The sequence below is a fragment of the Dromaius novaehollandiae genome, chromosome 1 (assembly GCF_036370855.1).
Source record: "Dromaius novaehollandiae isolate bDroNov1 chromosome 1, bDroNov1.hap1, whole genome shotgun sequence".
In the NCBI taxonomy this organism is placed as follows: Eukaryota; Metazoa; Chordata; class Aves; order Casuariiformes; family Dromaiidae; genus Dromaius; species Dromaius novaehollandiae.
Genome location: NC_088098.1, coordinates 116,369,032 through 116,381,371, shown reverse-complemented (window position 1 = coordinate 116,381,371; position 12,340 = coordinate 116,369,032). Strand labels below are relative to the sequence as shown.

Genomic DNA, 12,340 nt, shown 5'->3' with positions numbered 1-12,340 from the left:
GCTGGTAGTCTGCCCCACAGGCTCCAGGGAGTTCCCCTCACGACTTCCCCTAGATTTGCTTATGTCTTATGATCTGAAATTAGAATCCTTTCCCTGCTTTGCCCTTTTCTTTTAACGTGTAAATCCTTGCTGATTTCCTGGAGGGAAGAAAGAGGGATTTTCCCACCATTAGAAATGAAAGGGAAGGGAGGGAGAGAAACTCAAAACACATAAGATACTTGTAAAAAATAATTAAAAAACAAACCAACCCTCATCATGTCAATTATTCACATCCTTTTGGATAAATATAGAAACCCTGCGCAGGGGGCTTTCCCTTCGGCTGGCTACCTTCTTTTCTGCTCCATTAATTTATTATCAAGGCCCCACAGAGCTTTGTCAGTGCTATACTTCTGTTTTTGTTTTCTTTACCTGTGACTTGGGGATGATTAATTGCCAGTTATACCGAGGTTGTAGGTCTCCTGAGGAACCCTTCTCTCTCTCTCTCTCTTTTTGCTTTTTCTGCCCTTCCTTAGAAATTCACATAGGTGTGGTGCTGCAGCTGGAGGAACAAGGCTTCCCACATCTTTTCTTCATGACTTTTCCACAAAGAGACTGCAGGTTTGTTTTTCTTTCCCCTTCTTCACCTGGAATGATGACCCAGCCTTGTTCTCCTAGCCATGACAGATGCGGACGTTGCACGTTAGTGAGCCGATAGTGAGTTTTTGCAATTCCAGCTCTGCTGGCCAGTTACAGCTGACCAGACATCATGAGGACATTCTCCCATAGCCTGTCTGGCTGATCGTGATCCTTAGACTCCAGTTTCAAGAGGACCCTTTCTCTTTGCCTGGTAGTATTAGCTGTAGTTGGCTTAAAGTTCATTCTCCTCACAAACAAAAGCTTTCCATGACATTCATATAAAAGAAAATACAAAACCCTACAATATTTATCACTGAGTTTCATGGGTTTAAAAATCAACCAGCTTCTGCAATCCACTGTGTTTGAGCTTGGAGCTCAGTGTTATACATAGTTTCAACAATGACATCTAGAACAGGGAAGCCTGGAACATTTCTGAATTACATTTCTGAAGGTGAGTGTGCACCCCAGCCTCGCCACAGAAAGCCACCTTAGCCAAGATCTGGGCGTATACCAGCCTCTCTCCTTCCATCCATCCATTTCCCGTGTGTCTCTGTGCTCCATTTTGTGAAGGGCAACCCAGGGATGTGGGATGGGAAGAGCCAGAATTGTCAGGAGACCAGGACGCTGGAGCATGGTAGAGCCTGTACCTTCTTCTCAGGGTAGATGCTACTATTGACTTCAGTGGCAATTCATATTAATAAGCACCCAGCGTAATAAAGGCTAACAGGATGTGGCCTCCAGTTACAAATAAAGGATCTAATTCTCTGTTCCAGTAGATAGGACTGAGCACCAGAGTTTCAGTGGTGTGGAACTGGGAGGGTGCATGAGGAATTCAGCCTAGGGCCGCTGGTTAATATTAGACATTTTCGGTATGAAATGACTACTGCATTCTGTCTGTGTGTATAGACATATACATCCGGATGGTTTATGGTAGATTTACTGAGGGTTTCACAAAGCTGGATGAAGATTTGGTTAATGACCGACTGAACTCACATTTGCAGTTGCATTTTGAATCTGATAAAAAAGGTGCATCATAAAATCAAGACTTAAAAATAGAATTGAAAGAGAGCTGTCATTCTTCTAGCCAACTTTTCATGTTCACTGGACAAGAGGATATATTTGCATGCTAATTTTTGCTAGCTGGAAAGGAAGAATTCTGCTTGAAGAAAGAGGCCTTTAGAAAACGGCAGCTTCCATGTTTTTCATCTATTAATGTTCATGTCAAGCCTTTGAAAGCAAAAAAAGAACAGGTGTGTGATGTTTTCCCCCCAATCTCTTGGCCTTGCAAACTCCTCCCAGCGTGTGAAAGTCAAACCTCTCTTTGCCGTACCTGGAATCACAGATAGCAGATGTGATCAGAACGTGCTACTCTAATATATGCTCCTTCCTTATTATGCATTCGTTTACTCCATTCATAGCAGTTTGCTCTGAGCTTCCTCAGTTTGGATCAACTTAGGTTGCTGTGTGCTGAGCCCTGTGGGAACTCCTTGGCCTGATTTTTCAGGGCACTCTTTTGTGGCCATTAAATAAATACAACTGTGTTATTTCCAAGCCTTCAAAGAACAGGAGAAGTCCCACTGATGTATGTAAACATTGGCATACCTGCCTTGTACATGTGCGTATATATATGTGTGTGTGTGTGTGTGCATATTTGCAGGAAACAGCTTTAAGACTGAAAATTCTGTCTTTAGCATAGCAGTTTGAAAATCTTTATTTGGGCTGTCTTTCTTAAAGAGATGAACTGTTTCATGTGTGAATGTTTACAACTGATCCTGGGAACAGTCACTGGTGAGAGTATGCACTTTCAGTGGAGTGAGGTCATCTGCTTAATGTGCTCCTCAGTGTGGTACCTCAGGTCTGAATGTGCAGTCCGCTTCCCCATCGGTCAAGCTCCACTGACGGAGCAAGCATCCAGCAGCACCTGGCGCAGAGGCGCCCTGTGCGGGAAGGGATCTAGGCTGGGAGTTGAGCCACAGGGCTGTGCTTTTGTTACCTTCGCTCCTGTCTTTCCTCCTGATGGAGGAGCACATACATCCCCTTTTGCCACAAAGAGCCTCTCTGAGAGAAGTCCTTGTCTGGGTCTGCTTCAGCATTGGAAACCCACAAAACTTCTGCTCCAGCAGAAACCTGAGCTGTTGAGGTGAAATAGAAAGCGTGGTGGTGGGGGGTGGGTGGGTGAGGAACGTTCCAGTGCATATTAATGGCAAACAAAGAGAAGTATTAAAAACGTGTTTTTCTTGAAAAGTATGGCTTGCTTTTGTTTGGGAAAGTCTCTCTTAAGCTGTAAAAGTTAACAGGAACAAACCTGTTTGGAAAAGAATCCGTGGATAGTGATTATTCAGCTTTTATTCAGGAGGAATCATGTGTGCATGTGTACTCATCTGTTTGTGGAAAAGGATATTGCCAGCCCTTCAGATGTACTAGAGTTTTCTGCAAACTTGGATGATCTGATTTCCAGTTGTAAGCAGCCACTTTAGATCTTTTCACCTTTTTTACAAGCAAGCCATTTCTTTTAACCTTTCACGTACAGATGGAGTACCAGGGGAGAAGGATTTTTGTCGGAGGAGCAAACACAGTGGGTGTGTGGAGCGGGTGACACCATAATTGGTCTCTCATCGAAGTGACCAGAGTTCACTCCAGCCTAGAGCAGATATTTCTGACTGAATTGCAAACTCCTCAAAAACCACTTGAGAATGGAAAGCCTGATAATGCTTAGCCACATCTGTAGTTTTTTTTTTTTTTCGCGACGAGTTTTCTGTGGCAATAGCAGATGAAGCTGAGAAAAGATGATCACAATTGTTTTTTCCTTGGAGGTGAGGAGTGCTCCGTGCGGGGTTATTCGCTGGGCGTTGGATGCAGGTGGAAAGCCGCTTGCCTGTAGGACCTTGTTTGTCAGCAAGATTCCCGTCTTGTAAATTATTGGCAGCTGGCATGATAATGAGTCCATTTCAATATAAATGAGCTTCGTTTTATTAATATCTGCCAGCTCCTGAGCAATTCATGAACTGCTTTTCAGATCTCAACCAACAGCTTGGGGGAAGAGGGGGAGGTGGGGAACAGAGAGGGGAACATAAAGGGGAAGAAAGAAAATGAGAATGTTTTTAATTTAAAAAGGAGCTGGTGACTCTCATTTCTTTTTGAGACTCCAGCCAAGTGAGGATCACAGTTTCCCCACCAAATAGCTTTAATAGCGTGAAGCGCATCAGTAATCTCTTCCAAAGTTTCTGTTCCTTGCTGCTTTTGGAAATATATCTAACTTGCAAAACTCAGTTTGCAGTGTTTTCTTGATGTTTCACTACTTTTGGTTGGCTGTATAAAGCAGGGGTCTTGTGACTCAAGAGCTTGCTTGGGCAGAGCACCCAAAATGCCGGTGAATTTATGGTTCTTGGTACCTCACAGATTTGGACCATAAGTGACTAAGGAGCACTTGAAAGGAAACTTTCCAGTGGTATCAGGCCAAGGAAGTGCTGGGATTTGTACACACAAATGCACATGTGTAGCTTTAGGACTAGCCTTATGACTCGTCTCAGGTGTGTAAATAGGTGCAGTCTCCTATAGCTGCGCTTTTATGAGTGCAGTTAACCCCACAGTCCTTTCGCTGTGCACAAAAACGCATGCAAATGCTCCGCCGTACACATCTGATTCGTCCTTGTTAATGTTAATGAAAATGAAATCACTGCTCAGATTACTACCCTTTTCTTAAATTAGATAGTCTGCACAGAGAAATTTTGTCTGAGGTCTTTCCGTTTCTGGCCCTTTTCCCTGGGCCGTTTGAGTCCTCATTGCCAACGGAAGTTAAAGAACTTCTAACTGCAGAAGTTAAGCTATTGCTTGTTGGAAGGGACCATTTTTAGTGGTCTTTTCCTGCTCCTGCCCTGCAGAAACAGATACAAGTGCATTTTCTGACCCAACATTTTCTAGTCCTGTATGAGACTGATTGTCCTCAGCAGCAGCATGTTAATTTCTGTATGATTTTTTATTGTAAAAAGCGGTGGGAAGAGGAACTCTGTGCATTCTGTAGTTTGGGCTCATGGTGTTTGAGTGAGTTTTTCATTTATTCTGCTATCCTCAGGTTTTATAAATCAAATTTAAACACAGCATTTACATGCTGTATTGAATAATGTTTCTTAGGTAAGTGATGATAATAGGACTTGGCGGAAAATGTCCTCCTTTATATCCATTCCTGTTAATCCTTTGTCTGATTTTTTTTTCTCCCCTCTTTCTCCCCAGGTTTTTGGCATATAGTCATAGACTCTGACGAGAGAGTAATGGAGTCGCTGAGTGGCAGGTGCTGACAGATTCTGCAATCCCAGTAACTGTTCATTTTGATATCATTTGCAATTCTATACCTCTAAATGCCACAGTTCTCTTGGGGAAAGTTGCGCTGGATACCAGTATTGCCTTGTAAGGTACATGTGTGTCCATGTATTTTCTTTAGGAGTTTGCTGTGTTGTATAATGGTACGTGGGAGGGGAAAAACTGGATAAGCTGCATGTGGTTTGTGCTTACACCCATTTAGCAATACAAAGGCATTTGAATTGCTATCAAGCAGCTACCGATGACATCCCTTCCTCCCTCTCCCTTCTCTCTCATTTGCATTGCCTGCAGGGCCTTTTTGGAGTCCATCCCATGCTTTAACATATGCAAGAGTGGCTTACAAAAAAGAAATGGCTGGTTAAAAGGTTCTTATTTGAAAACAATTAAATATGTTTCTGAGGAACTCAGAGGCTTATTATGGAATTTCGGTCGCTCTCTTGCCCTTTTGAAAAAGCACATTTTAATTATAGTAAAGCATGTATGTTCACACTTAGTTATTAGCCTTGTATATTTTTCTATGTGTTTCTTGTGAGATTAGTAAAAATCTTTGTTGTTGGCTGGCAGATTTTAGCAAAAGTTTATTTCTGTAGAAGCATCGCGCGCTGTGGCTTTAGTCATTGTTCTGGTTCTCACAGCCTTCAAGCTCAGCTCCAGGAGAAAAATACAGATTTGTCACCAGGGCCTCCCACCAGAATCTAATTTTAAATTTGCAATCTGTTGTCTTGCGAGGTGCTTCAAATTTAGATGGAAATTTAATATATTTCAGATTTTCTTCTGGAATCTAAAGGCCCAACTTTTTGCAGATTTGAGAGTTAGTACTTAGGTCTGGTTGACATACATATTTTGTTTTTGTGATTATTATAACAAATATTTAATATGGAGGGGAAGGGGAGACAAAGAAAAATGACTATATTCAAAGAAAATGAAATTCTTAAATGGGACTATCATCGGTGGTTGCCCAGAGCATGATCTTCCTTATATGTAACTATTTTATCTAAGACTCATCCAGCGAGAACTCAATCTCTCTACTGAATATTGCTGATAGAGGGAGCACTGTTTTTTCCAAAGCTTTACTGCAGAATTTGCATTCTCCCTCCTGATAGTCTGATGTTGATATCAATTATTTTTTTCCAAAATAAAAAGAAAACCCTTACTGTCTCTTAACGCGCAAGCTGGGTAAAAGGTGACTTCCCTATCCCCTTGAAGACTTCTATGATTTCCAAATTTTCCTTGCTCTAAACCTGGAAGAAACAGATCTGTGGAAAGGGTGAGCCCTTTCCCAGACAGCTTGAGGGTTAGGCCGCATCTCGAGGATGTGGAAGAACAAGTCGCACTCCCTTCGCCAGCCTGACGCAGGCTGCAGATACGAATCTTGATCTTCCCCAGCTTTGGCAAGTGGCTGAGTCACTAAGCTGCTGCGTGTTCCAGGAGATGCGCGCGTCTCCCTGCTTTGCTTTTCAAAATTCGCTGTCTTGCCCTGAAGAAGCCTTTTGTCGAAACTAGTGCATTCCTGTGAAAACTTTGGGTTTTTGATCAATCAACATTTTCTGTTGAAAAATTTCCAACTGGTTCTGCTTATGATCCACATTTTGTGTGCGCTGATCTTTGCCATCTTTGGAGAATAATTCAGAACAGATTTTTGACACATCGCACTCCTTGGCCATGCTTGACCGACCTGTTTTAAGCATCAAGGCAGGTCACACTTGATTTATGTAGTGTCCAGTAGGTACCTTGACAGTATTTTAGTGGTCGCCTTTGGATTCAGTGGGTGAGCAAACAAGGGGAGCCTTTGTCCTATCAGCTCCTGTGTGCAGCTCCCATTAATGTTACTCATTTTCTTAATTTGCTACAGATTTTTTTCACTGAGTATGCTGAGTTCAGTTAAGCCATAGATGGGTAGCATCTGGCAGTCATAGCCGGAGCAGTTTAGGACATTGCGGCCCCACGCACGTGTTTGCTCTTGCCCCTGGGGAGCGAAGGTTAGGGCTCACCCCCTCTGCCCAGCGCTCGCCTATGCTAGCGGAGGGCTCCTCATCTGCTTCAGTGCGAATTCGGCCATTTCCGGGGTGCCTTTACGCATCCACATGAGCCGAACTAACAGCTTACAGCTGCCAGAAATGGGGGAAGCGCTGCCTCCCACCACTCACTTTCCCCTCTTCCCCCAGCCCCTGCTTTGCCCTCCGGCCCTTGGGCAAACCACCCCCTTCCTTGCCCCTCTCCATTCCCCCCCACGTCCTTCCTTGTGCTGGCTCTGGCACGCTTCGGTTCAACTCACCATCCCAGCAATAAAAAAAAATCACTTTTTTTCTGGTTTGCTTTCTGCTCTTTCAGTGAACCCAGCTGGCTTCACTGCGTGATCAGATAAGTGCCTGAATCGGTTTAAGATAACTGATCAAAATGCGCAGCCAGGAGCGCGGAGGGGAGACAAAAACGGGGGTAAGAGGGTAGGAAGAGATCCCCTTTCCGCCAGGAGCAAGTGGTCATTTGTCTCAAGCCACCCCACGGGTCCAACATCCTTAGCTTGGCCCATCAGCGTCAGCGGGGTTGGACCTCTCCATCCAAGGCATGCTTGGGCAGTCGTGTCCTCCCAGCTCGGCCTTTGCTGAAGGACAGCAATGAACTGTGAGGGTGATAATGTCTGAGATCGCTCCGGCTAGATAAACTAGACCTGTCTGCGGCCACATTGCACTCTCCCTGCAGTACCCATGCCTAGCTGCAACACAATGCCAGTGAAACCGGTGGGATTAGGGTAAGGCCTCTTAAGTCCCCCTTCCCCGCTCAAGCACTGAGCTCTGGGCTAATCAGCCCCATTGCTGCCTGCAGAATTTGCAAATGTATCCCCACCTAAAGCACCAATACACCAAATTAAAAAGGGAAGGCTATTTACTTTGAAGTCTGACACTTCTTGCCAGTATCTAGCAGATACTTCTCATCCTGTGAAGCTGCTCAGTAAACATTGCTGCAGACATCTGCAGTTGTGTCCCAAGGATGGCTGTGCTTCCGTCTGCGGAGATAATACTTTCCTTCTTGCAGGAGAGGGCTTTCTAGCTGTGTTATTTCCTCACAGGACACAGCCTGAGCTGCTATTCCTTTTCTTGATGAGTAGATTTTGGTTCTGTTATTTTTGATTTGGTTAAATTTTGCCTGATCTGCACTGAGATGGTGGCACGATGCTGCTTTCTCTATCATGCTGCCTGAGCGTGGGGCAGCCGGGAGTTTTGATCAACAAGTGTGCCTCGGCTGTATGGTGTGCTAGGGACACTCCTGCCCATCCGCAGCTTGGTATTTGAAGGTAAAGAGCCAGTCTTTAATCATTCGTGTTTCCAAGAGAACCGTTAAAACTGCTGTTTCTCCTTAAATTGATAGCAAAAAGTAGTTGCATGCCTTGAGAGTGGGGAAAGTGACTGCATGTGATGATGGGCTTTGCAGCTGCTGGAAATCCTTGCGAATGGAAGTGTGGTTAGAGAGATCTTTGGAGTCAGAGCAGCTAAAAGCCTTACCCCAATAGGCTTTCTTCTGCAAGACTAGGAGTGTTGAGGTCTGCTTTTAGACAACAGCATAAAAGGCAAAATGCAGTTTTTGTGCTACCCTGCATTGCTTTAAAATGTTTTAGATGTAAAAGCTGACTGAAATGTGTTTTTCAGTGCAGCCGGTATCAAAAGACTGTCTCCTTTAAGGAGTAATAAACCCTGTCCATGGATTTATAATGTCATTTTTTTTTTAAATTAAAACTTGCCCTCTGTTCAGTGCATTTATCTTTCTAAAAGATGGATGATAACCAAATCTCATGACAGTCAATGGGAGTTCAGCCATTAATTTCAGTAGACATAGACATGGCATTATATTTATTTTAGATACAGAAATGTATAGATATTTCTGGAGGTGCTTGTTGCGCTAGCACCGAACAGATTTGTAGCCTCAAACATGACCTACTTAGCTGAATAGAAGAATTGAGAAGTGTAGTGCTCTGACTGTTTTCAGAAATATTGCTGTGGAAGTTCAACTCTACCATATGGGCCAGAACAGCCTCAAGGAGAATTGCTGTGCTTACATTTAACAGAATTGATTCATGACTTTCTGTGTAATTTATGTGGGGTTAATTCAGTCTGTACAGTAGTGATAGTGTGCATTTGGATGGTGAGGAAGAATCCATGAACATACTCATTCTGTGAGCATCTGGCTCAATACCCTTTGGCACATCCTTCTAAAGGGGAAGAAATTGCCCTAAAAAGAAATTGTCCCAAGAAATAAAAAAAAAGAGATTATTTTACTGTCAAGGTGGCATTTTTTTTGAATCAAGATTACTAGAATAACATCAAACACGGAAAGATTTGTCTTGGAATTTATGTTAAAGATTTATGGATTTATTCATCAGATACAATTCTTATGTGTATTTCAGGATCTCTCCTATTTAATTTTGAATGACAATGTACTTTAACATTTACTTTTCTTGCTCTTCTTCTGCTCTTTGGCCAAAAAGAGCCAGTGCTACAAATAAAACATTTCTGACGCTTGTTGAGGGAGATGACAGTTTGCAAAGTATTTTCCAGAACTGATCCAGATGATCGCTCCCGTTTTCTAGACAGAGAAACTGTTTCATGAAGGAGCTTGCACGGCTTAATGCAGGATGTTAGAGGTGGAGACAGAGCTCGGGTCCCTCGGTTCCAGCTCGGTTTTCTCTTCACTAGATCAAAGTGTTTAGATCTAGCTATCTGCTTCAGAGTGAGTAGGAAGGAAGGGTTATTTTTATATAGTCTGAGTCACTCATGCTAATTTATTTTTCATAATATGGCTTTCTTGTGTGAGGCTCTCTGTACCTGATTAATGTTGCACTATTTTTTGTTCCAGAAATCAAACCTATCATTAGCTTGCTGCCGAATAGTTGAATTTGTACTTTGCTATTTGGTGCTTTGAATTGGAGTTCCTGGCAAAAAAAGTAAAATCACTGATAAGGCATTTATCCTTCTACCTTTTGGCATCTCATTACACGCAAATGAACAATAGCTGTCCATTTTTTGACTTTATACTGTTGGCTGGGATTGCGGAGGATTAACTAATGTTAATAGTCAAATGAATGCATGCAAAACCAAGATTAGCAGTGTACTTTTGTGATAAACAGACTCCAATTCAGAGCAATCTTCAAGGTTCACTCCTCATTTACACCAGCATAGCAATGGTCTTTGGCTTTTTCCTATGTACAGATTTAACTGCATTATATTTAGAAGTTTACTGGCACGGCTGGTGGCTCCCTTAATTAATACTGTTGAATTAGTTACTGCTGTTAGAATAAGTCCTGCGAGACCCAGGAGAAGCAGTAGCATACATTTCTGTGTGCACGTGGAAAGTGGGTTGGGAGATGAAGTAGAGCTGCGTTCACATGGATGGGACAGGTTGCTTTTATAAAAACACCCTCTTTCATACTGGCCACCAAATATATTGAAATGTATATGTTTCTTCTGTGCACACTTAGTTGCCGACTTTAATGGTTCCTGCTCTTTGCCCTTGCAGACTGTGAAACCATGGGAAACGCGGAAAGCCAAAACGTAGAGCATGCTTTCTACGGGGATAAACATGCCAGCCTGGGCCGAAAGCATACTTCACGCTCGCTTCGCCTCTCGAATAAAACTTCTCGCCGGACGAGGCACGCTTCTTCAGGAAAAATTATCCACAGGAATTCAGAAGTGAGCACCCGCTCTAGCAGCACCCCCAGCATCCCCCAGTCACTGGCTGAAAATGGTCTGGAGCCGTTTGTGCAGGAAGCCAATCTAGAGGACTTTGGGAGCCCTATTTGGGTGGATCGGATGGATATGGGCCTGCGGCCCGTCTCTTACCACACCGATTCCTCTGTTACTCCCAGCGTGGACAGCAGCACCGTTCTCACGGCAGCCTCCGTCCAGAGCATGCCAGACTCGGAGGAGAGCAGACTTTATGGGGACGAGCCTATGTTTCTGGCCGAGGGCAATGGCAGGCCGCATCGGTATACAACAAATGGGAGAAACTTCATGGAGACCGCCAGCTTCAAGAAAAAGCGCTCCAAATCCGCAGACATCTGGCGCGAGGACAGCTTGGAGTTTTCGCTTTCCGACCTCAGCCAGGAGCATTTAACGAGCAACGAGGAAATCCTAGGCTTGGCGGAAGAGAAGGATGGCGAGGTGGCCCGTGGGACAGAGGCAAGCAGCAGCCCCCAGGAGCTGGTCACCTGCCAACGCGCCAATTCTATGACTGACTTGTATTCCCCCAAAACCCCAAGTGCTACGATAAACGGAGGCCCACGAAATGCCTTTGGCGGGTACTGTCGGAATTTAATGTCCGATATCCCAGATTTTGGGAGCCATAAGATGGCATCTGTTACTGCTGAGGATGCACCTTCCTACAGTAATTATAATACGCTCCCGTGTAGGAAATCTCACTGCCTTTCAGAAGGGGCCACCAACCCGCAAATCAGCCATAGTAACAGCATGCAAGGCAGAAGGGCGAAAACTACTCAGGTGAGGCAATTTTATCCTATGTAAGATGGGAGTGCATGAGGCTTGCTAAGCTGCTTTTGTAGATGGAGATATTCTGGGTTCTCCCAGGCTCTGATTTCGTTCAACACCCCTTTTCCAAGAAGGGGGAGCAAAAGGAACCGTATCCAGGAGAGAGATGAATTAAATGGTCTCAGGAGCTGTCTTGCTCCTATTAATGTTCCATTCCTTATCCATAACTCCCTTGGGGTCTTTTCCACTCTTCCATTCGCTGGAAAAGATAAATTTGCAGTTTGCCAACTAAAGGTTTTCCTGTATGTTTTGCAGTGCTGACAGTGCCTTTTTTTTCAGGGTGGCTGCCAAAATTGATCACTCCACTTGGGGAGCTCACCTGCATTGGTTCTCCCTGCTCTACCCTCCCTGCCCCTTCTCCCTCCGGCTGCATGCACACACACTCTTTAGTGCTCATGGCTAGAAGCAAAGGAGAATCCTGTGAGCTTTTCCTCTGCCTTCCATCACAAATACTTGCTGGACTGAAATTTCACTCTTCCAAACACCTGACATTCACATCTGTGCAAAACAGCACCTGGAAACAGTGCTGTCCCCTTGGAAGAGATTGGCAGTCCTGCAAGCTCTTAGACGGCTTTCGCTTACCCGCTGTGAACTGAAATGTATGGAGAAGGTGCTGCTTCTGCTAGCCAGGGAGGACAGAGGAGTACCCTTCATCCGTTAACAGACAGCACATAGCTAAGATGAGCTTTTCTGTCTCCTGCACCTCCTGCCTTCTGAACACTGTTCTTGTGACCTTTGCTTTGAAGGCTGCGACTGTGCCTTTATTATGTTTTTGCCGTGCTTTTTCTGGCTGTGCTACGTCTGATTGAGCTACACTGCACTGCCTCGTGCTGCAAACAGCATTTCTGCTCGTAAGTGGCACCCTGCTCTTA

At 44.2% G+C, this 12,340-nt stretch overlaps 1 protein-coding gene across 15 annotated transcripts in view; it reads left to right on the top strand.

Moving 5' to 3' along the window:
• The window catches only part of TIAM1 (TIAM Rac1 associated GEF 1), a 201,776-nt gene that overhangs the window by 105,306 nt on the left and 84,130 nt on the right, over window positions 1-12,340 (top strand). For 8 of the 15 annotated variants that reach the window (XM_064524046.1, XM_064524018.1, XM_064524032.1 and 5 more), the window contains 2 exons: window positions 4,846-5,024; window positions 10,441-11,420. In XM_064524046.1, coding sequence (XP_064380116.1) covers window positions 10,452-11,420 — 969 coding nt within the window. In that variant the 5' untranslated portion in view covers window positions 4,846-5,024; window positions 10,441-10,451. The remainder of the gene's footprint in view (window positions 1-4,845; window positions 5,025-10,440; window positions 11,421-12,340) is intronic. The other 7 variants (XM_064524061.1, XM_026103579.2, XM_026103573.2 and 4 more) reach the window with 2 other exon arrangements.